The following is a 25,063-nucleotide window of genomic DNA, read 5'->3' on the forward strand; positions in this document are numbered from 1 at the left end:
CACATGCTGGCCGGGTCTGATTTCAGAGTTCCTGCCAGGACTTTTAAAGCTCTCTGGCAAGCCTGACTATTGGAGTTTTCCTCTGCAGTTCGGGGCTGGGCATTAGGGATCAGGACCTGGGATTTTCAGTGCAAACATCCAGTCATCCATTCCTATAACCGTGGGTCTGGATGCTTCCAGGTAGCTCAGACCCATGTGGCTGCAAGCCATCTGGCCTTCCCTCTCTGGAGGGAATGAAAAGCATAGAAAATTTTTAAGCAGGGTGGAACCTGTTGCAGAATGAACCCTGGGAATTGTGACATGAGCAGAGTTTGGGGTGTTTCTCCTTAGTCAAGCTGTGTCACCTCCCTGCATGTGCCTTAGCTTCTTTGTAAAATGAGCCCAACAGTCCCATCTTGCAGGACTCTTGGGAGGACAGACCCAGTATAGATCCAGCTCACAAGAAGATAACTGTTGTCTTCCTGAATGATTAAAAGCATGAAAAATGTATGCACCTGGCTGGTTCTGTTGGTGGAGCATGCAACTCTCGATCTTGGAGTTGTGGGTTCGAGCCCCACATTGGGCATAGAGAATACTTACATATAAAATCTTAAAAAAAAAAAAAAAAGAATACTGGGGCACCTGAGTGGCTCAATGGTTGAGCATCTGTCTTCAGCTCAGGACATGATCTTGGGGTCCTGGAATCGAGTCCCGCATTGGGCTCCCCACAGGGAGCCTGCTTCTCCCTCTGCCTGTGTCTCTGCCTCTCTCTGTGTGTCTCTCATGAATAGATAAATAAAATGTTTAAAAAATTACTAAGAATTTATCCCAAATGCTGATTTTTTAAATTACATAAGGGAATGCTGTAGGATTAGAAATTAAGAAAACACATAGAAAAGTAAAAACCTGTTGAAGTGTTCAAACTGCCAGAAACCAGAAGACCAATCATAATGATGTCCTACTTTTATTTGGACTGAGCAGGAAGGGGGGGGCAGGGAGTAGTTCCCCAGGGGTGACAGTGAGGAAATAGAATTTCTTCCTTAGAAATTAGGATGACCAGGGACATCAAAGAAACCTAACTTTTTATTGGTATAGAAAATACATATAGAAATATCTCTTTCCAGCCCTGAGGAGGGACTACTTTCTAGCTTTGAAAAGCATATCTTAGTTTTACCTGTGATTTTTTTTTTATGACTTTTTATTTAAACAGAGTCTCAAAGTTGTTACTGTCTTGCCAACCATTGTGTTTGCAAGATTCATCCATACTGTGCAAGGCTGGAGATCACTCATTTCCATTGTGTGGACATATGTCACATTTTTAAAAAAGATTTATTTATTTATTTTAGAAAGAGAGAGAGCACACACATGAGCATGCAGGAGTGGGGGCGGGGGGAGAGAGAGAGAGAGAGAGAGAGAGAGAATCTCATGCTGAGCACTGAGCTCAGGTCATGATCTCAGGGTCCTGAGATTGAGCCCCACATTGGGCTCCCTGCTCAGTGGGGAGTATGCTTCTCCCTCTGCCTCCCTCCTCATGCTCCCTCTCACTCTCTCAAATAAATAAATAAATAAATAAATAAATAAATAAAATCTTTTTAAAAAATAGGTGTTCATCCAAGTTCTGTGCGTGGAAGATCTTTCTTCTCCATCATGCGTCAGAGCCACTCTTGAGTGGGAATGTCTACCTCCAGCTGATGCCCGTGTATCATGTAGACTCATTCAAAACCAGCCCTACCATTTTCGTTAAACAGAAAGCAAAGAGCAGTCAAGCAGCACAGGTGAGTGTCACAGAGCTTTCGTGCAATGGGCTAGTGGCTTCTCTACCTGCTTGGGACCAAAGGGCCCAAGGTCAGGTCTCTGTAACTGAGGTGATCCCCGAAGGGGCTAAGAGCTAGCTGTTGGCTGACCACACTGCCAGCAGCTGAGGCAACAAGTCTGTCAGCCAAGAGGAATCCGAGTGGCACATCATAGGGTCTAGCCTGGGAGAAGGGAAAAGGCAAACCGAGAATATGTCACTCTCATTTCATGTACAGTGATCAGAGAGTGTTGGTGGAAAGATGGCGCCTGAGTGGATGCCTGAGGAAGTAAGGAGGATATATGGGAGGATATACAGGCATTGTAGGCAAAGGGACCAGCAAGGTGCAAAGGCCCTGAGGCAGAATGTGTTTGGGATTCCCAAGGAGCCGCCAGGGAGGCCTGTGCGTGGAGCACAGTGACTGGAGCAGGTGAGTAATGGATGAACTTAGGGAAGCAGTTGAGAGCCTACCTATCTTAAAAAAATTTTTTTATATTGAAGTGTAATTGACATGTAACGTTATGCTAGTTTTGGGTATACAACATACTGATTTGACAATTCTAGACATTACTCAGTGCTCACCTTGATGAGTGTGGTCACCATCTGTAATGTTATTACAATATTACTGATTATATTCCCTATACTGTGCCTTTCATCTCCATGACTGATTTATTTTATAAGTGGAAGTGTGTACTTCTGAGTTCCTTTTATCTGTTTTTCCCGTCCCCCTACATATCCCTCTCTGGTGACCATCGGTTTGTTCTCTGTATTTAAAAGTTTGGTTTTGTGGGGACACCTGGGTGGTTCAGTTGGTTAAGCATCTGCCTTCAGCTCAGGTCATGATTTTGGGGGTCCTGGGATTGAGTCCCAAGATGAGCCCCAGGCTCAGCGGAGCCTGCTTCTTCCTCTGTCCCTCACTTTGCTCGTGCTCTCTCTCTGTCTCAAATAAATAAGTAAAATCTAAGAAATAAAAATAAAACATTAAAAAAAGAGTTTGGCTTTGTTGATTTGTTTTAGGTTTTAGATTCCACATATAAGTAAAATCATGTGGTATTTGTTTTTCTCTGACTTATCTCATTTACCATAATATCCTCAAGATCTATTATTCATGTTGTCACAAATGGCAAGATCTCATTCCTTTTATGGTTGAATAATATTCCATTTTATATATATATATATATATATATATATATATATATATATATCACATCTTCTTTTTCTGTTCATCTATCAATAGGCACTTAGGTGGCTTCCATATCTTGGCTGTTGTAAATAGTGCTACAATAAACATAGGAGTGCATATATCTTTTTAAATTAGTGTTTCTGTTTTCTTTGGGTGAATACCCAGTAGCGAAATTACTGGATCATATGGTATTTCTATTTATAAGTTTTTGAGGAAGCTCCATACTGTTCTTCACAGTGGCTGCACCAAGTTACACTCCCACCAACAGGGCACAAGTGTTCCTTTTTCTCCACACCCTTGCCAACACTTGTTGCTTCTTGTCTTTTGACCCTAGCCATTCTGACAGGTGTGAGGTAATCTATGTTGTGGTTCTCATTTGCATTCCCCTGATGATGAATGATGTTGAGCATCTTTTCATGTGTCTGTTGGAGGGTCCATAGATCTTGTAGGACATGGTTAGAACTTTGGCTTTTGCTCTAAATGAGATGGTAATCCTTGGGGTGTTCAGAGGAGAGAGAAGATGTGAATGGACTTTCATGTAGACCTGTTGTACTGGGAATAGGGTGTATGGGGACAAGGATGGAAGTAGAGAGGCCAGCGGGAGACTTTTGCAACAATAACCCAGGTAAACAGTGATGCTGGCCTTGGTTTGTCTTCACTGGGTAGCAGTCAAGGTGGTGAGAAGTGCCTGGATTCAGACATATTTGAAGGTATAGCAGACGGGATTTGCTCATACGTTGGATAGAGAGGAATAAAGGAAAGAGAAGAGTCAAGATCATTCCAAGATTTTTTTTTTAAAGTAGGCTCCATGCCCAGTTGGAGCCCAACACAGGGCCTGAACTCATGACCCTGAGATCAAGACCTGAGCTGAGACCAAGACCAGCTGAGCCACGCAGGTGCCCCTACTCCAAGATTTTGACTTGAATGACTAATAGGATAGTTACTATTAATTTTCCTTCCTTCCTTCCTTCCTTCCTTCCTTCCTTCCTTCCTTCCTTTTTCTGGAGTTGGGGAAGGCTGCAGGAAGCAGTGATTGAGGATGTGGGTGAACTACAAGTGCTGTTTTGTTCTGTTAATTTTGAAACCCTGTTAATCTAAGTGGGGGTGTTGAGTAGGAAGTTGGGTAAGCCAGTCTGGAGGCATGTCCAGGTAAGAGAGGTCTAGGCTCAGGTTATATATTTGAGAGCTATCACAAGTTGGTGGTTTTGCCAGAGTTGTAAAGGGATGAGGTCCCCTAAGACATTAGTATGGACTGGGGGTACCCTGGAGGGCTGTGCTCTTTGGTACTCCAACATCCAGAGCTTGGGGGCTTGAAGAAAGGTCAGCAAAGGAGACAGAAGTGATGTGGTCAGTGTGTTGGGGGAGACACAAGGGAGTGGTGTCCTGGGTATCCAGTGAAGATATGTTTGAAGTGGGGGGAGGTGACTGTTTGTGTCCAATACTGCTGATTGGTCAAGTGAGATAAGGTCTGAGAAGTGACCTTGACTTTAGTAATGAGAAGCCATTGGTGACATCGACAGGAACTTCTCTGTGAAGATTATCTTGAGGTTTCAGTTCTCTTTCAGACTTACTATCAGTGGTTCCATAACAAGCCAGCCCTGAAGGTGGCTCACGATCCACCCAAACTCCCTGCACGTTCTGCTTTGACCACACAGCCTTCTGCACACCTTGACATTTGGATGACAGCCTCACTGTGTCTAAGAGATACTGGGGGCCACTGGTTACAAGAGCCTCAGAGCTTGGTTGAATAATGTTTGGTAGCTTCCACTTTGCCCCATGACCCTGGCCATGCAGAAGAGGCAAGACAGAGCAGTGGGCTCTCAGGCATGGAACTCTATTTGGGTTCAGACACAACTCTCAGGGGAACTTTAGTTGAACCAGTGAAAACTCACACCCACTAAGGGTGGTGGGAGTTTCCCTTTCTTTTGGCTTGACTGCCACAGACAAAGGATATTCCAACCAAAAGCACCCTCTTTGGGGATCCCTGGGTGGCTCAGCGGTTTAGAGCCTGCCTTCGGCCCAGGGCGTGATCCTGGAGTCCCGGGATTGAGTCCCACATTGTGCTCCCGTGCTCCCTGCATGGAACCTGCCTCTCTCTCTCTCTCTCTCTCTCTCTCTCTCCCCCCTCCCTCTCTCTCCCTGTCTCTGTCTCTTGTGAATAAATAAATAAAATCTTTTTAAAAAAGCACCCTCTTCAATTACAGAGAGATTCTTGCTCCAAATCCCAGTCTACCTTGCAACCCTACTTAGGACAGAAGACTAAAGATTTGCCTGACCCTGAAATAATGGTATTTTCTAGCCCAAGACTTGAGAACTAAGACTGAACAGTGTGAATGCGCTTCTGTGGTGTTGGGGGCCATCCTGGAAAGCCTGGGGTGTGAAAGCCATGATCTAGAGCACAGCAAGCCCCAGCCTGCTTGTGCAGAACGTCTAGAGCCTCTTCAATTTCCTTGGTTCCAAGCAGAAGCCATCTTTAAAGCTAAGTGTAGCATCAAATTGCCCTAATCCATCTCTGGACCAGAGGCAAGTGCTCCCTCAGTGGCTTAGTCAACCCCTTTACTCTTCCTATAAGATGCCCCAGGGTCCTGCCTTTGACAGTCCTACGTGGGGATGGAGGAGGAGACAAGAGAATTTGTCTCCTACTCTGCCCCCAGAAAGGCTGCATGATGGGCTTGGAGCTGCCTGTCCTGAGTCCGAATCTCAGTTCTGCTCCTGAATTGCATGTAGCCTCAGGCACACACTTAGACCTGATCTCATGGGCATCTTCTGGAAACAGAAACACTGATGCTACTACCATTGTCACCATGTAGAGACAGAGTATAAGAGGTGATGGGCATACAACACCCAGAAGGGGTCTGGCCCATCACTGCACCTGACAGTTTTAGGTTCTCCCTTCTCCCTGGCAATTTTTTCCTCATCTGTGTTGGTTCATCTCATTGCCTTACCTCAATGCACATCAGCACCCATTCTTGAGGACTCTGAGCAGGATTCGGAGGTGAAGAGTGCCAGGGCTAAGTCAGGTAATGTGTGAGCACGTACTTCCATAATAGGTACATTGTTGGGTCTGTCACCCCCTCACTCCCGCAGGCTCATTTTCTGGGCTGAAACGCAGGTTCTGGTGGCTCGATCCTTCTTTCCAGCCAGGACCAGCACTTGCTTTGCAGCACAAACTTATTTCACTCCTGATCTCCGTTGGGGAGGATGGGTGCTCCCCATGCCTGGAGGCAACATTGCATAGGTAGCAGGGCTGTTGAAGAGGAAAAGCAAGGATGGGACAGGACGGTGGGTTGTTGGACTAGCCTGATGTATTAAAAAATTGGAATATTCAGCCTTAAAAAGGAAGAACATCCTGACACCTGCTACCACATGGATGAACCTCAAGGACACTGTGTTGAGTGAAATAAGGCAGTCACAAAAGAACAAATACTGGGTGATTCCACTTATATGAGGTACTAGAGTGGTCAAACTCATCGAGATAGAAAGCAGAATGGGGGTGCCAGGGGCAGGGAGGAGGAACAATGGGGAGTTAGTGTTGAATGGAGACAGAGTCTCAGTTTTGCAAGATGACAAAAGTTCCAGAGACAGGTGGTGGCAATGGTTGCACAACAGTGGAATGTGTTTAATGCTGCTGAAATGTGCATTTACAAATGGTTAAGATGGTATATTTAATTTTATGTGTATTTTACCAAATAAAAAAATTAGTTAAAAAATTGTCCAACCTCGTTGGGGGGGCAACCTGAATCTAAGATGATGGTCACTCATATAAAATGTGAAGCCCGATTAGACCCTTTCACCTATAGTTTGTGGATACAGATGTGCACAGTAAATGTGTGTGACCACACCTAAAAGTGACTCCCAAGTGCTAGTTACGACCCGGGAGAAAGAAGAAGAAAGAGATGGGGAATGTGAGGTGCTCATTATATCTCTTACAACTTATTTCTTCTCTCTCTCTCTTTTGAAAGAGAGATCTGTGACAACCACGACAAAGCACTTAATTCTGTCACATGGACCAGTGGCTGCATGCACGTCGGTTACATTAGCTCATGTATATTGAAATATTTCCTTGTTGAAAAGAGAAGAGAAAAAAAAAAAAGAAAAGAGAAAAGAAAATAATCAAAGAGAGAAGCAAACAGATCCTGTGTGACACCTTTATAATCTTGCTTGACCTCCAAATTCTCCTGTTTTCTAGATTGCCACCTTCTTTTCTTCTGTGTTTTCACTGTGTAAAAGATGTCTCTCTCTTGCTTTGTGATGACTAAAAAAAAAAAAATCCCTAAGTAGTTAAAGCCCCACCCAGATAGTCTGTCTCTCTAAGGCAGCACAGTTGACTTAGTAAAAGTGAATAGCAATATTGGTCAACCACCAAGTGATGGACATGCCCCCTAACCTTTCATCTTGGTGGTTTTACAGTGTCCTCCCACCTCTTTCCTTGGGAACAACACTAAATTGTTTCTACAGGACCAGCGTACGGGCTCTGTATCTCCATGACACACACCTCACAGTGTTCAAGGAGTGAACAGTGTTAACATGAGCAAACATGGTGCATCTCACTGGGCAAGCCTACTAACTAACCATAATTCTGGTCTTCAAAGAAGTCCCTCTCAGCCCAGACCATTCAGCTGTGATTCCCCAAGATGGGTTTGTCTGGTGACAGCAAAGAGGCTAAGTTGTCAATTCTATGAAAACAATCAATAAAACAGACTCAGGGCCAATCAGTGAGTTTAGACCCACTGGAGACTTCTGCTTTTTCAGTTCTTCACCTGGAAACACCTTGTTTATTCCTGCTCAAGCACAGGGAGTCAGTGGTCACCCTTCTTTACCACTCACCTCATAAGGGGAGACATGGACTCTTTGCCTCTGAGTCTCGTGAGCCTGGTTGGGTAAGACCATTGAGAGCCATTGCTGGTGGCTTCTCGTGATGGGTTGATTAGTCAAAACACTTGACATTCTGGAAACTGCTTGGGTTTGTTGGTGCAGTAAGTAGGCAGTAGACTTGGACCGGTTTTCTAACAACTGACCCCAAATGGGTATTTTGCTAATATCAGAAAAGGGAGAAGCTGGAATCCTTACATCAGGAAGAATGGTGTGGTGCCTGGAACATTGTAGACACCTGATAAAAGTCACTGAATGGTTAACTAAGGGTAGACAGTGTCCACACTTAAAATGGTTGGTTGGTTGGGGCCCTCATTCGATCCTGGCTCTCTCCCCTGGATGTGGTCACTGAGATTTCACCATTGTTTCCCCAACTCACTGGCAAGGGCTCAGACTCTATCTTGTTTCCTTAAATACCCACAGGACCTGACACAGTGCTTTGCCCGTGGCAGATCCTAGCAGTTAATCCTTCTGTTGTGCTTACTAGGTGCTGACTGTTATTCTAGGATCGTCACACATACTAATGCCCTTAGTCCTCATGATCTTTGAAATAGGGAGGATTATTCTCTCATTCTACAGATGAGAAATCTGAGGCACAGAGGGATGAATGACTCACCCAAGGTCAAGGTGAAAAGCTAGGGTTTCTAGCCAGGCACTCTGGCTCCTGAGTCCATGCCTTAATCACAAACTGTATCAATATCTGCAAAATGCTAAAAAATACAAAGGTCTATTGGATAGAATATATGTGTGTGTGTGTGTGTTCATTTGATATTTTTTCCTAAACACACACACACACACATACACATATATATACACATACAAGCAGACATGTGTGTATGAAGGTTTTCTACTTGCCAACCACAATTTTTTAAAGATTTTATTTATTTATTCATTAGACACACACACACACACACACAGAGAGAGAGAGAGAGAGAGAGAGAGGCAGAGACACAGGCAGAGGGAGAAGCAGGCTCCATGCAGGGAGCCTAATGTGGGACTTGATCCCAGGACCCCGGGATCATGCCCTGAGCCAAAGACAGACAGACACTCAACCACTGAGCCACCCAGGTGTTCCACCAACCACAGTTTTAGACGTTGGGGGCAGGTACAGAGAAAAGTCCTTGCCATAGAGAAGCAATTTACAACCTTTAAGAGGGGAACAAATCCATAAATAGATTATTTCTCTACTAAGGAGTTCAAATCCACCTGGGGCTGTCTCAGAGCAAAGCTAGATGAAAATGAGACACCTTGGCTCTGTTTCTTGATCTGGGGGTGGTGGTGGTTACAGGGCATGTTCCCTCTCTGAAAATTCACTAAGCCGTACACTTAGGGTGTGTGTATACTCAGGGTTATGTATGTTATACTTTAATAAAACTGCCGTTTAAAAAATTTGAAAGGAAGAAAAGTGCCTTGGGAGTTCAGAGGACATAGCAAAGAGTCTTGGCTTGAACCTCAGGGACCAATCGTCTCAGGTCCTGTCCTGGCATCTAACTGATCACGTATTTGTCAAGGTGCCACCTGTGCCATCTGATGACACCAGCTTTTCGCACGTGGCTCCAGAAAATTAATTTTTTCCCTTGGCAACTTTGGTCACATCCTGCACAGACTTTTTTTAGAGAACCAAATGTCTCTGTGAACATTTCAGGATTTCAGGCAGGTTTCCTTCTCTCTAGGATCGGACTCTGACTTGATATTGTGACGATGACACAGGATCTCCCTACATGGATACATGGGGGGTGACAAACCATACAAAACCTGTATACAGTGGAGGGCGGAAGCCACTGGATACAGGTCCCTCTGATCTAGGTGAAGAAATGGCCCAGGGGAACCTCATCGTGCCTTTCTGAGCTGGGCTTATTCCTGCAAAAATCCATTTTCTATCTCTTCAAATATGCTGGAACACAGAATCCCATGGAACCATAATTTATTAGGTACTTGACTAGAGCCCCAAACACGAAGAAGCTAATTTCTCCTTACTCTGTGACAGTATAAATGTTACAGTTCCGCATAAGCAGACTGAATAATTTCATTTGAAAGACTCAGGGTTGTTTTTTTTTTTTTTCTTCCTCTTCCAGAAACGATGTGTCCACTAACCCCATAAACACTAAAAAATAAATAAATAAATAAATCTAAGTTAGGACATATTTAGGATTGTTATAATTTAGCAGTTTAATTTTTTTTCAAAAACCCAAATGATGTGTCTTACAGCCCATGGCCTTAATAATATGTTAGTTTAAAAGATAAGATAAATTTATATAATATTGTAATTGCACACATTAGCAAACATGCGGCACTCCACGGCCTCAAACAAAACTTGCATGTTTAAGCCATATTTATTTTTAGAAGCAAAAGAGCCTGGTGATCTAAGCACAATGATTCCAACACTTGTTCTACTTCATTATTATAAGATGTCATTCTATTTGACTGTTCTCATTTTGTTTTATCATCTGATTATCCTTCCAAGGGGATCCTACTGTACATAGAAATCAGGACATTTCAAAGAAAATATATGTTGAAAGAAACATGAAACCAACTTTTTCAATTTAAATTTGGGCCTTCTTGATTAAAATAAAAGAGAAAGTATGGGACAGACATGCATACTGTCAATTTATGTGTTCGTTAAGGGAAATTTTTTCCGGGCTCTTCTGTCAACAAACATGTATGGGCAACACATTTCACACCCTTTGTTGTTAGAACCTTCCTTTCCTCTTTCTTCAACTTCTATTACCCTGAGTGCTTACATGTTCCCTCTTCTTTGGTTACCTTTGTTAAACACACCGTTGGGAAAGCTTGAGGTGCTCATTTATACTAGAGTGACAATGATTGATATCTCCTGTAAGAGTAATCTCGTTTAAAGACACTGGCATTTTACTAGGAATCGTAGCTGAAGCCAAAGCTGTTTAATAAAGGGCTAGATGGTGGGCAGAAGGTTTACCTGGACCACTGCCTTCTGAATTCCACCCCAGAGATGTGCATTGTGGACACAGGTGCCTGGCTTGCCTGCCTGTGTGCATTTGGTAGCCACAAGCATTGTCTAGCACATGGACACCTTGCCGGGGGCACTTGGTGGCAGATGCTCAGAGACACTTGTGAGGGCACTCCCGGCAGGGCTGGGAGCAGCTTCTGTTTCCCAAATACTTTCCAAAGCCTTGGGCTCTGGGCAGTTGAGTTGAGAGTGCTGACTTCCCTTCTGTACCCTCTGCTTCTCTGTGAACTCCAGGCGGGCTGCTGTATATCTGTTCATGGCTATGACCGACACAGTCATGCAGAGGGCAGATGAACCCCACGCGAGGCTGTCAACAAAACACCACCATTAGGAGGGAGTGTAGGGCTCTGGTTCTAGGGCTTTCTGCTGTGGGGTCAGTCTGGTGAAAAACCCAGCTCCTAGTTCCATCTGATTTGGACCTGGACTTCGGATGAAAAGTTTCAGAGACCAGCCAATAGTGTTGTTGTAGCCCAATGGTCAAGAGAACAGACTTTGGAGTCATTGCACCAAGCTTGCATGGCATGTTTGCACCCGTATCTTATGATCTGGGCACCCTTGAGCTGGGGACTTCACTTCAATATCAGGTTCCTCATCTGCAAAACCTGGTTAATAGTAACACTGCACACAGGGTGGTTGAACGGAATTCAGTGGACTCATGCACGGAAAGTACTCTGCACAGTATCTGCTGACACAGAACTGTTGCATTTGTTAGTGTTGTGGTTGGCTCTAACCCAGGGCAGGCACTTGGTGTTGTTACTTTCTACCCCTACCTTCTGGAAGCCTTTTGCCTCCTGAGATGATGGTCAACACGTTTTACCTTCTACAGAACCCATTCAAATGGTCGCTGAGAAAGAACCTCTGCCAACTGGCATTGGTGTATTTTCAAGAGGTGACATTCTCAGGTGAAATAAAAGTCTCCATATTCGATTGCCTACAAAGAAGCCTACCCATAGGCAAGTTTTAAACCCATTCCAGAGTTTCCAATCCTCCTTAAATATGACTTGACTTCAAGGGTATCAACATCTAGGGGAAAGGCCCAACAATAAATAGATAAAGGGGGGGATCTAAAGAAAAGAGGTAGCACAAGGAACAGAAGAAAACAGTAGTCAGAAGAAAACCCTTTGATCACGATGTGCAGAGAGATATGAGAAGATACTGCATGAACAAAGCAGGATCAGGAATTATGAAAAAGCAATAACTAGAACACAAGAAAGACCTTTTGGAAATTCAACTTAAATCTAAAATAGAATTCAATATGAAGGTTAGATGACAAAGAAAGGGAAATTTTCAGAAAGGATTACAAAAGGAAGCAGGTGCAATGTGTTTAAGAATGGAATAACATTAGTGTCTCTATTTCTTTCTTTTTTTTAAAAAAAGATGTTATTTATTTATTCATGAGAGACACACACACACAGAGGCAGAGACACAGGCAGAGGGAAAAGCAGACTCCCTGTGGGGACCCTGATGCAGGACTCGATCCCAGGACCCCGGGAACATGACCTGAGCCAAAGGCAGACGCCCAACTATTGAGCCACCCAGGCATCCCTAGTGTTTCCATTTCCTGAGGACTTGACTCTGTGCCAAGGATTTTACAAACACAATCTCTTTAAATGCCCGTGAACACACGAGGCTGTATCATCCTTTCACAGATGGGAGAGCAGCGCCACAGAATGGTTAAGAAGTCAGTCAAAGTCAGATGGTAGAACAACGGCCAAGGTCGGTTGTCCTAAACACCCTGTGTGCATCCCTGCTGGTCCATCAGGACTTGAACCCACCAGTAGGGCCAGCAACTCACCAGTAGGACCAGCCATAGTCCCACGTCTGAGGCCTCCAATCTTCTGGTCCAAGGTTCACAGTGATTTGAAAAATGGTTGTGTACATCATGTGGGCCACCATGCTGAGAAGCCCTGCACAAGGAAAGCTTTTGTGAGCCGCAGTTAGGAATGTAGTTTCTCTACCTTATGTGAGTTGTATGTAAGAATCCCAGTAGCATCCTCCTTGAGCCCTTGCAAGCAGCCTTCGTGTTTCATGTACATGCTAATTCCTTAGTGTCATGAATCCTCATGGCAGGCCTTCCTCTGACATGTCATTTCTCCAATGACCAACTTTCCTGTCTATCATGCCCTGGTGTCCCAATGCTCAGAGGCTCCAATGTCCCATTCTCTCTTTCCCACACTCTACAGTGCTCTGTCACATTATTCTTTTTCATATGGATGGTTTGCTAACACAGAAACACTGGGATATTGTAGATAAAAATCTGAGTGGGTCTGGCCACACTAGATTCACATGACAGTAATTGGGAGGAACAGAAATCAGTTGCCAATGGGATTTTCTTTCCTTTCTAAGTGGCTCAGCTCAGCCTTTTAGCCTGGAGACTCTGGAAGACTTTCCCCCCTAGGTGTGGCAGGATATGTCTAGGATTTGAATGCACTGTGTCAATTTTTCCAGATACTTGGAGGGAGCTTTCTATAGAGTGTGGTCTTCTGTTAAAGTTTTCTTGAATTTCACTTTTAAACTGTAGTTGTTTCATTGGTTCGTCTTTCTTGTATGGGGACTCTAAGTCCATAGATGGTGTTTTAATGTAATTTAATAAATGGCAACTAGTTAGGGATAGGTGTCAGGGGTTTTAACTGATGGGGACAATTATTTATATGGCTAAAGTCCTCATGATGTAAATCCTCAAACACACTACCTGACATGTATTCATAGTCGAAACTGAATAGATGTCCAAGAAGAGGTCTGCTCATGACCTTGGGGGTCCCTGGAGGATGCCAGGACCTGCAGAAGAGTCTCCACGAGCCCATGGCCTGCCTCCTTGTTATGAAGTTCCAGAAATTGGATTTTATCATTCTATTCACTGATGATGAGGCTGGGGAAAGATGCCTGACACTTACCAAGCTCCCAACTGGGCTGATGCACTATTAACAGAGCTTTGAGTATCAGGACAGGGAGGCAAAGAAACCATTTGTTCAGGGTTCTTTTTCTGATAGAAAGGCCAACTCCTGAGACCCAAATGAAGTTGCTCTAAAAGTTGCTTGGAGGACACAGAAGACCCCCCCCCCATCCCCAAGAAGGGAGTTCTTCATTCTTTTATGTACATCAAACCTGGATAATGATTTTTAGCAAGGGACCATTTCCTGCATTCTTATACATACCAGGTGCATTCTTACCTGGCCATCACCATAGGCTTTTGAGATAGCTGGCTTAGAATGGTTGAGTGACTTGCCTGGGATCACACAGCCATTAGGTAGCAGAGATCTGAACCCAGGCAGGATTTCATATGTAGCCACCCTAAATTAGGCGATTTCTGTTCTCAGAGCCAGTGTACCTCCTTCCCAGAGTTGTGATAAACATGCAGTAATACATTTCATTCTCCATCCCCTATGTCTACCCTCTTTTCTCTTCATCGGTCACCCAAAGCATCATTGCTTCCCCCCCCCGCCCCCGATGGGATTAACTCAGCGACTTCTCTGGTGGACCAGTGAACTGTCCTGCTGAAATGGCGATTGATGGAAAAGAGCCAGCCAGCACTTTGGCAGTGGGGACAGCCAGCCTGAAGCTCTGTCCTTGATTCTGGGGCGGGCTCTGGAGAATCGGGCTGTCTCAGGGCTGCTACGGTGAAGTACCTGCAAGCACCATGAGGATGGCTACAGAGGCATCCACTTTGAGCTGATGGAAATGAGAGCGATGATAACTCACTCTGGAGCCCAGGAGAATGGCACTTGTCATCATCAGAAAAATATTCATGATCTCGGCCCCAATGGACAGCCACAGAACACCTGTAAACATGTGAGGATGACAGGGATGCTGAGGGTTGAGAATTCAGAAGTACTGCAATGTCTAGCCCTTTGATTGAGTTCACTTCTAAAACAAAAAATAAAAAGCAAATGCCAAGGGTTAGGAAACACGACGTCTGCTGGATCTTGGAAAGTTGGCAGTGATAGAGGCCTCCTTGGGGTTGAGAGAGGAGTGTGTAAATTTGTCCTTTGCTGGGAGGGAAAAAAATGGAATAAGAGTCTGATGTGAAGACATGAGAGATGCTGGGGGTCTCTCTTGCCCAGTTCAAAAGTTAATGCTGATTAACTTCTGATTTCACCAGAAGACTTTGTCTTTTTAGAGAAGATACCCAACGTTACATGAGAGGGCAGAGAGAGACATCTAGAGTTGAAGCACCCTGGTTAGAGATCCCAAAACCTTATTGGTTTCTTTCTTTAAGATTTTATTTATTTATTTATTTATTTATTTATTTATTTATTTATTTATTTATGTGAGAGAAAGCAGGAGAGTGGGGAGGGTCAGAGGGAGAAGCAGACTCCCTACTGAGCAGGGAGGCTGATACAGGACTCCACCCCTGAGATCATGACCTGAGCCGAAGGCAGATGCTTCGGCTGACCTGCCCAGGCGCCCAAACCTTATTTTATTTCTATGTGAGCCAATTATTTGCCCTCTGGAGGGGATCCTGCCTGTGGCTTTGAGGAACTGTGTCAGAGGTGGAGGCCAGGAGACTAAGGGGACATGGAGAGAAGCTAACATTCCTGAAAGTCATCCTGCAGAGCAAGCCAGGTGCTGGGGACCCCTGCAGTGGATGAAGCAGGCATGATTCACGCCTTCACAAAACCTTTATCCCAGTTGGGGACACAGATACTGAGAAGGTCATCATGATGACCTTGATGAGCGTTACACAGAAGACAAAGTGCTGTAGGTCATGGCGAGCCAGAGCCCATCTCTCCCGGGCACTGCATCTACGTTGCATTGTGGTAGCTTGCAAATTAGCCACGGTGGGAGTATTTATACCCCAGGAAACATCAGACACTACCTGTCAGGGCTTCCCATCCCTCCCTCCTGGCAAAATTGGTTGCTTAGCATTTTCCGGCACCACTGACTCCAGGGCACATGGAGAGAGAGCCCACAGTTCCAGCTTTTGGATTTGACATCTTGGACAAACAACAACAAAACAAACAAACAAACAAAACCCCCATCTTTTCCCCCATCCCAACAAAAACCCTAACAGTTATCCAGATCGTGGGGTGGCGTGCTGGTGGACAGCACATGAGTAAGGTGTTGTACCTTGTTCTTCAGCTGGCATGATGCTCTGGAAACTCCTACACTTTTCACCTAGAATAAACACAAAGAGAATATACTCATAATTAGGAGTAACCCGAACAATTAGTGACAGAATGTGTTCCTAGTGCCTTCAATCTATCCCGGGCCATTTTTTTTTCAAAGATTTTATTTATTTGGCAGAGAGAGAGAGAGAGAGAGAGAGAGCGAGAGAGAGCGCACAAGCAGAGGGAGAAGCAGACTTCCTGTGGAGCAGGGAGTCCCATGCAGGACTCGATCCCAGGACCCTGAGATCATGACCTGAGCCGAAGTCAAACGCTTCACCAACTGAGCCCCCCAGGAGCCCCTTATCCCAGGTCATTTGAACAAGGTTTGGGGAATGTGGTCAATTACTTTATTGTTCATAGACATGTCCTGCCCCCCACCCACCTCACAGGAGCATAATTCAATCCCATCCCGATGAGTCCAGGTTGGCCATATGACTTTCTTTGGTCAGTGAATTGGGAGCTGCCATGAGGGGAGTCATTTCTGGTCAGAAGGTTTAAGGGCCAATGTCCTGTCCACCCGAGTCTTGCTCCCCTGCCTCTGTGATCACAGAAGCACACGTCTGCATGGAGTGTCCATCAGCCTGAATTGCCAACCTGAAAAATCCACACAGAATGAGCTAGACATGAATGTGTTGAGTTAAACCACTGAGATTTGGGGGCTGGTTGTTACTGCGGCATAATCCAGCCCGTCCAGGTTGATACTGCGAGCCTTAGACCCGGGAGTCTCAACTCCCCCAACAGCATCCCTTCTATTATGATTTTCAGTTTGTTTCTGCTTAGAAGGAAAGTAACCAAGTTTGTAACAATTTAAAAAAATGAATTAGAGCAGCCCTCCCCCGCCAATGGCTCAGTCCGTTAAGAGTCCAACTCTTGATTTTGGCTCAGGCTCTGATCTCAGGGTCTAGGGATTGAGCCCCACGTTGGGCTCCAGGCTGACCAAGAAGCCTGCTTGGATTCTCTCACTCCCTCTGCCCCTCCCCCACTTGTGCACCCTTTTTCTAAAATAAAAAAATGTATCTTTAAAAAAAGAGAGAATTATAGAAAATTCAGATCTGTTACTGAGCAACCTAGCTATTTACATTTCATCATGCTTTCTGGAGTGTGGCAGGACAGGGAGGGTGCCAGGAGATGCGGGGATGCCTGAGACACAGAGCTGCTCCCAGTCTGGGCTGGCTGGAATTAAAAGCAGGGTGGGCCACACATCACTGACTCTTCATAGGAGTGGCTTTCTCATCCCTAAAACAGATTCAGAAGTCTTCACATTAGCCTTGCTTTGGGAATTTATTTATTTTTTATTATTTTTTGAAGATTTTATTTATTCATGAAAGACACACAGAGAGGCAGAGACACAGGCAGAGGGAGAAGCAGGCTCCCTGCGGGTAGCCCGATGTGGGACTTGATCCCAGGACTCAGGGATCACACCATGGGCCAGAGACAGATGCTCAACCACTAAGCCACCCAGGTGCCCCCAAATTCCTCTTCCTTTATGGCCAGGCTCCTCCACCTGTCCTCCCAACACAGAGCCCTTCCCTTGGCTTCACCTTCTAACTCATCAGGCTCATGCAAGAAGGACCATATGCCCAAACAGGTGCATGCTCACGGCGGCACATGTCTAAAGGCCATAAACCTTAAGGTTTGCCATTCTTGTCGCCATGAAAGTCCAAGGGCCCCGGGACATCATAGGTTGGCACATCTGCAGTGCACCTCTGCTGAACTATAGGAAGAAGAACAAGGCCTGGGTTTATGATACAGCCATTTGGTCGAGTTGTGCTGCAGGGAGACTTCCTGACAAATGTGAAGAAAGGGCTTTACTCGTCACCTGTCTAGGGCAAGCGGCCCAGAGGAAGGTATTCCACAGCCTGGGGGTCAGGACAGTAGCATCGGGGACCCATCTGCCCATCTGAAGCCCCAGTGGCCTCTTAAGCTTTTTAATGAGGTCAACTTTGGACTGACGGGATGGGCCCATGTTCCTCACAGGTTCTCTGGCTTTGGCAGTGGTGGTGGTTTTATGGGCACAGTAGGAAAATTTGTCCGCATCCCATGGGTTCTACCAAGGATGCCCCCACTGCACAGGGGATATCTCGACACTCACGTGCTGCTCTCAGCCCTTTGGGACTGGTGCAGAGCTTCTTTTTTAAAAACATTTATTTATTTATTCATGAGAGACAGAGAGGGAGGCAGAGACATAGGCAGAGGGAGAAGCAGGCTCCCTGCAGGGATCCGGATGTGGGACTCGATCCCCGGACCCCAACTTCACGCCCTGAGCCCAAGGCAGACACTCAGCCACTGAGCCACCCAGATGCCCCCCTTTTTTGGAGCATTTCATTATCGATCAAGGTGAGTACAAATAGCCACATTTTACAGATTTGGAGGCCAGGCTCAGACAGGTTGGAAAAACTGGGAACTGAAACTGGGCTTCCCTCCTGAAATCCAGTACCTTTTTGCGTATCACCACCTGCTGTCTTTCTACATAACCCATGGAGGGGGGAGGGGTGGACTAACCATGTACCTTGCCTTCCAAAGTGGCCTGCCCTTTGTCACAGGAATAAAGAGAGGGCCAAGTACAGACCCAGGGGCAGAGCAAAGAGAGAGTAGAGGCCAGAGATAAGGAGATAAGGAAAATTCACCCTGGCTTTGAAGGTTGAGGTCAGCCCGGGCAAGGAGTCAGGCCACAGTGACCCCTTGATTAATCTGAATCCTCAGAAATGGTGTTCCTTTTGAATGAGGCCAGCGGGATTAAAAGGAAAAATCTTCGTAAATCCCACGAAGCCGGAGAGGCTGGTGTGACATAGCTCGGCTGCAAGTGCTTCGCCGGCCAAGCGGAGCCCCAAGCCAGCTTGGGAAACCGTGTCCAGGTCCCCAGCGCTGGACTCGTGCATCCCCATCTGCTGGTCCTGTCCTCCCACCCCCCACCCCACGGGGCGCCCAGGCCCCTCTGTCCTTGACCTTTGTGGCTTCAACAGAACACTGCGGAATTGGGAACCAGCACATTCTGTTGACTCGTTGCTTCGCCTAAGGCAGAGAATGCCATGTGAGCACTGCCTCTGCCAGGAGTTTCATCTCAGAGGGGGAAGTCAGAAGTACTTCCCCCCTTTAAAAGCACTTTGGCAACAGGAACAGGAATGGGAAGAGGTGGCTTGTGCAGAGGATGTCCTGAGATCGCGCTCCAACCTGAGATCGCGCTCCTCCCCTCGAGGGTCAGCTTTTGCAGGCACAGAGATGAAGTGGATTCAGAAGGAAGAAAAAAATCCGTAAGACCTCGGGGCAGCAGATCTGGGGATGGTCGGATGTCCCAAGGCTGCTCTCCTGGGCTTATTTGGATCCAGGGGCACCTGGATGGAGTGCTTATTGTCAGGTCTCCTGAGAGGCCCGCGCCCCTTCTGACCCTCTGTCCAAGCACTGTTTGGATGCCTTCTCGTTCACTTCCAGCTATAATCCTTTTCTTTCATGTACCCCCAAATCTCCCAGGCCCTTGTGATGAATTACACTTAAGAGAAGATGTTTGTGTGCAGTGATCTTTAGCTGGGAGCCTCAGGCTATATTCTGCAGACGTGCTTTCTGGGGCAATGTTTTTAAGATACTTTTTATTATTTAAAGATTATTTATTTATTTATTTATTTAATAAATAAATTTTATTTATTTGGTGGGGAGTGTGGGAGGAGAGAGAGAATCGGAAGTAGACTCCTCACTGCGCCCAGAGCCCGTCACAAGGCTCCATCCCACCACTGTGAGATCACAACCTGAGCTGAAACCAAGAGTCAGACGCTCAACCAGCTGAGCCACCCAGGTGCCCCTTCAAGATACTCTAAAATTGGGAATTCTCACGTGGAAGTCCAAATATCTTACTTCCTTTGAAAAAGCCAGACAAAAACCTGACAACACCGAGCGCCTAAGTCCATGTGGCCATACCACTGAGCTGAGCTCAAGCTGCCCCTTGAGCTGAGGATGACATTTCAAGGTCATCGATGATCTTGCTCTGTTTGCTGTTGTTACCACCTTCTGTGGGCATTGATTTTCCACCTGTGACGTATGTCTCTTGTTTTACTCTATTGTATGTTTGCTATTACTTTAGTTATTACTTAATAAAGACTTAATTCTAAACCTTTTGCTCTGGGGGCATCTTATAACATATGAAGGTGATCATATTTCTCTGAGGGGAGGAAAAAAAAAAAAGGTGTTCTGGAGAAGATGCCCTCTTCTTGATTCTTAATAAAGTGATGACAATATTTAGATACTGTGATTTACCCGGACCACCTTTTATATTAGGAAACGTATAAAAATGTGAGCAGAGGCAACCCCTGGGTGGCCAGTGGTTGAGCCTCTGCTTTCAGCTCAGGTCATGATCCTGGAGTCCTGGGATCAAGTCCCACATCAGGCTCCCGGCAGGGAGCTTGTTTCTCCCTCTGCATGTTTCTCTGCCTGTCTCTCTGTGTCTCTCATGAATAAATAAAATCTTTAAAAAATATAAAAAATAAAAATTTTTAAAAAACATGAGCAGAGGTTTTTTGGATTGATGGGCACAAGCATCTTCATTGGCAATTATAAGACAATTGACCTTCAGTTAAGTTTTGGGCATTGAGGTGGGGGGTGGTGGGAAACAGGAAGTCTGGGTCAAGAAATCTGAGCTCTGTGCCCTACTCTACTAGGATCTAGCTGTTCAGTCTTCAAGGGAGTGCTCCTGCTTCTAGAACTCAATAAAATGCATCTGTTGTTTTAGGTGAGCCTTTTTACAAAGAGCCTTGCTCCAAGCAGATTATTTTTCTGTGGTCAACTAATTTTGGGACACACTGGGATATGTAATAAATAATTAACGGTTTTCATTATGGTAAGACTTAGACATTTTAAAACGTTAAGATGCATTGGAAGAAAATGTAATAGGCAACATCTTCCAATTTCTTTTAATAATCGAAACTCTATTTAGTTTTATGAAAAGCATCTCACAAGGCATCTCTGGGAGGGGGGTGGGGGGCATAATCCTTGAGAAAACCCAGAGAGGCACCTGTTAAAGTCTCTTTCCGGCGTGACATCAAATATATAAGAAGCATATTAATCAGAAAGAGGTCAAGAATTGGACTCTATTTCTACTTGGCTTTGTCCATGAATCACTGAGACCATCAACTCTCCTTAAAATTCAGCCTGTGTTCCTGATAATATATTTAAACACCTTTCAGTGGTATGATCCATGAGAGGGCTGTGTGTGTGTGTGTGTGTGTGTGTGTGTGTGTGTGTGTGTGTTAAACACTCCGTTGGCAGAAATGCCAAGGAGATTCCTGGTCTCTGGAAGAAGAGGCCTGAAAACCCCTCACACAGCCCTATAATTGTGCTGTTGGTCTCTGTTTTAGGTTGAGAAGGTCCTCTCCCCCAACCTGGTAATAGTTTGTTGTTGTTTTGTTTTTATCAGAAAGCTCAAGGACAGTGTATATCATCTATCTGCACAGTGTTGGTGTGACTACGTCGGGCATGCGCCATATGCCGGTAGACGGTTTGCACCTGCTTCCAGTCCTCCCTGAAACCTATAGCTCTGACATCATTTAAGAGATAAGGCTTCCAGTCTCTGAAAATCCCAGCAGAGTCCTTTCTCACAATTCCTTGATCACTAGGGAAACAGCTCCCGACTGTCCAATTTTCTACCTCCTGTTCTCAGGTTCAGGTTCTACTGTGGCCCAACCTCCCCTGACATTACACACTAGTGATGCTTCAATTTTCTTCAGTTAGGTTTCTCTTTCTAGGGAACATTGTCTTGCTCAATTCCTTGTCCTGAAGTGACCGTGACTTTGTGTTGTAGGGAAGCAGAAGCTGCCTCAGGTCACATTCAAGAGCCATGTGAGTTAAATTCTTCTGTAATGAGGCTTCCTCTTCCACCCTGCCTTGTGTTCTAATGCAAATACAGGAACTGTCCTGTCTCAAACCTTTGCTCACTTTGTCCTGTCTGCCTGGAATATCCTCAGCCCTAATCTCCATCTATTAAATCACAGTCCTGTTTGGAGGTCTGGCACAACCGCCATCTCCTTTATGAAGCCTTCGCCATGCCCAGAGCTATAAGGAACTTCTTTGTCATTTCTATTCCCATATCATTTGTCAGTCTGTGATAACCTTATCATATTTTTCCTTGTTTTAGTTTCATCTCAGTTCTCACCACTGTGTCTCATTCCTCTTTCCACCTCTCCATTTGCTTAACAAGGAAATGGCTTTTAGCAAATTTGTTCCATGCTGCTCTGAGCACTGTCTTTCCAGAGGGCTTTGCTATACCTTTGCTTCTCTAACTTTGGTGTGTGTCTTTTTTATTTATTTATTTTTATTTATTTTTATTTTTTTATTTTTTTTTTTTGGTGTGTGTCTTAATCACTAGGGGGGAGCTTGTTAGAAATACAGAAGACACCAGATGGAAAGGAGAGCTGAAGAGAATAAAAAGCAATGAGGGTGAGAAAAGAAAAGGCAACAAGGAACTCTAGGAAAGCAAAAAGCTATACAAGAAATTTAATGTAATGATAGCACCTCCTTGATTCTGTGATGAACAATATTTATATACTCTAAATCAATTGTTGACTTATTGATTTACCTAAAACAGTAATATAAGAATATTAGGAAGATGGCAGGACATATGTGGGACGTGGTGGTATGAGAGACTTAGCCTTATCTATTATGACAGGAAGTTGATAAGTAATGCCTAGCATATGGCTTTTGAAACATGGAAGCAAATAGCAGAAGAAACAGCTAAGCTAAAAGTGGTTTCCCTGAAGGGTGGGACTAGGTTAAGAAGTGGGAAGGCAGCAGGGGACTGTTGGTTTTTCTTAGAAGCACCTCAAAATGATTTGATCTCTTATCTATGTGTAAATATTACCTTGGTTAAATATATTTTTATAAAAGGGACTGTAGATTTCTAGACCTCAATCTATGACCTACTGAATCAGAATTTCCAGGGCTGGGGACCTGGAATTGAATTAACTCCCTGGGCGATTGTCATGCACTGCCAACATCTGATATTCGGTATGATATGTCTATGCAGCTATGGAAATTGAAGTAGGCAATCCTCAGATGAGGCCTTGGAAGAGGAGAAGTTCCAAGCACCTTGCCAATGGGTTTAGTGATCATTTTTTTCCAAACTGAAAATCTGAGACTACCTTTGGTGCCCTCCAGAATGCAGAATCATGAGCCTCCTGGGTAGAGAGAGCAGACTGATAGGAAGAGAGCTCACTCCCTAGAGGAGAGGGGCAGAGAGTGTCTTCTGGTAGCCTTAGCTCTAGGCTGACAGCGTATGTACCACACGTAATGCCAAGTCCATACGCACTGACCAGGACATGTGGAAGGGCAAGACTAGGCACTGCTCCTGTGTGGCCCCCACTGGGGCCGGATGGAGATGGGTAAGCAGCATATCAGAGAGTTTCTACTTGGAGTCTTTTCCTTAGGCCTCAGGATGAAATCACTAATGCTACGAGGATGGGAAAAAGCAATTAGAAACTGCAGAGAAAATAAAAGGCTGGTCAAGAAATTTAACGTGTTAAGCCCAAGATCAAGAGAGAAATGGGACTGGAGGGTATTATGCTGAGGAAAATAAATCAATCGGAGAAGGACAAACATTATACGGTCTCATTCATTTGGGGAATATAAAAAATAGTGAAAGGGAATAAAGGGGAAAGGAGAGAAAATGAGTGGGAAATATCAGAGAGGGTGACAGAACATGAGAGGCTCCTAAGTCTGGGAAACAAACTAGGGGTGGTGGAAAGGGAGGTGGGTGGGGGGTTGGGGTGACTGAGTGATGGGCACTGATGGGGGCACTTGACGGGATGAGCACTGGGTGATACGCTATATGTTGGCAAATTAAACTCCAATAATAAATAAATAAATAAATAAAATTTTAAAAAGAGAGAAATGAGGATGTGGAGGGGACCTTTTCTTTTGACCTTGAGGTATGTGCTTTCCTGGTAGGAAGGGAAGAGCATCCTGGCCCCAAGCATGGGCTTGGGTTTGCAGCCAGGCTGCCAGACACTGGGGCGGGGGGGGGGGGGGGGGGGGGGGCGGGGGGGCGGGGTCCAGGTCCTCCTTCCTCAGTTCCTTAAGAGGTAAAAAAAAAAATTTTCTGAAAGGTGGATGCTCCAAATACCAACCCTTCCCCTCCCTCTTCTCTCTCCTCTCTCCCCCTCTCCCATTTCTGTCATCACCACTCTGCCAAACCCACAGAAGCTCAAAAGATCAGGGCTGAGTGCTACAGTGAGAAAGGGGTGGGACTCACTAGCCACGTGACCTGAAACTCTGAGTCTCAGTTTCTCATTTGTGAGCTGATTATATCTACTTTGTAGGGTTATTTCAAGGGCTTCCAGAGGGTTAACTTGTGAAAGATTCTTCTGGTGGGGGTTCCACATCATCACCGATGGTGATAAAAGTCAATTTTTCAGGAGAACCTGCCATTCCAAGACCCCCTTAGATGTGCAAGGACACAGTTGAGAGATGGACGGGGCCACTTCTGGTTCTCTAGGGATGGGGTGACACTAGCAAATGGTAAGAACGAGTGTTTCTAAACCCACCGCAGCAGGCCCTGTTGCAAGGCAGTGAGCTCAGTAATTTTATCTTTATGGTAACTCTTGGTAACGAGGGCCGCTATCCTTCCTATTTTACACTTGAGGAAACAGGCTCAGAGCGATGAAGAAGCTTGCCCGAGGATGCAGGGCAGTCAGTGACAGAGCCGGGACTCCCAGCCAGGCGGCAGGCTCCAGAGCTCCCGCACCTGTCACCCACCTCGCTGCACCTGCCGCCGTGCTCACCTGTGCTGCCGACGCTCTCCTCACAGGACTGCCAGAGCCCCACGTGGAACCTGCACAGGATGAACTTGTCGTCCCCCGTCTCCCAAATGTCCTGGATGGCCTGGCTCGCGTTGTCCCTCCTGCCCCCATCGGAGTGAATGCAGGGCAGCCTGCCCGGGCACAGCGGCTTGGTCACCCTCCGGGTCCCCTGGCACCAGTGGCTGCTGCCCACGGCGGCGAGGGAGCAGGCCAGGGCGAGGCCGACGGGGAGGAGGCCCAGCATCTGCCGCCGCCTGGCCCTGTCCATGGCTGGAGGAGGTGTGTGGCGTCAGGATGAGCAGCGGGCCCCTCCCTGCCTCCCCCCGCAGGCTACCCGCCCCTCTCGGCCCTGCCATCTGGCACCCT

At 45.7% G+C, this 25,063-nt stretch overlaps 1 protein-coding gene across 1 annotated transcript; it reads right to left on the reverse strand.

Moving 5' to 3' along the window:
* Positions 1-10,860: 10,860 nt before the first annotated feature.
* Positions 10,861-25,032, reverse strand: GSG1L2 (GSG1 like 2). The gene is made up of 5 exons (XM_041770066.1): positions 24,680-25,032; positions 15,880-15,927; positions 14,439-14,591; positions 12,608-12,719; positions 10,861-11,119 (listed from the first exon to the last, which is right to left on the reverse strand). Exons 1-5 carry the CDS (start codon positions 24,963-24,965, stop codon positions 10,861-10,863), a joined length of 858 nt encoding a protein of 285 aa, XP_041626000.1. The 5' UTR covers positions 24,966-25,032.
* Between the last annotated feature and the right edge of the window lie 31 nt (positions 25,033-25,063).

Source organism: Vulpes lagopus, chromosome 10 (assembly GCF_018345385.1).
Source record: "Vulpes lagopus strain Blue_001 chromosome 10, ASM1834538v1, whole genome shotgun sequence".
In the NCBI taxonomy this organism is placed as follows: domain Eukaryota; kingdom Metazoa; phylum Chordata; class Mammalia; order Carnivora; family Canidae; genus Vulpes; species Vulpes lagopus.

Excerpts from the sequence above, each read along its gene's own strand:
- GSG1L2 (XM_041770066.1), bottom strand. The coding sequence starts at position 24,965 with ATGGACAGGGCCAGGCGGCGGCAGATGCTGGGCCTCCTCCCCGTCGGC. Across the intron at positions 15,928-24,679 it reads GGAGAGCGTCGGCAGCACAG|GTGAAAAGTGTAGGAGTTTC; the intron begins GTGAGCACGGCG and ends TGTTTATTCTAG. Across the intron at positions 12,720-14,438 it reads CATCCTCATGGTGCTTGCAG|GGCTTCTCAGCATGGTGGCC; the intron begins GTACTTCACCGT and ends TTCCTTGTGCAG.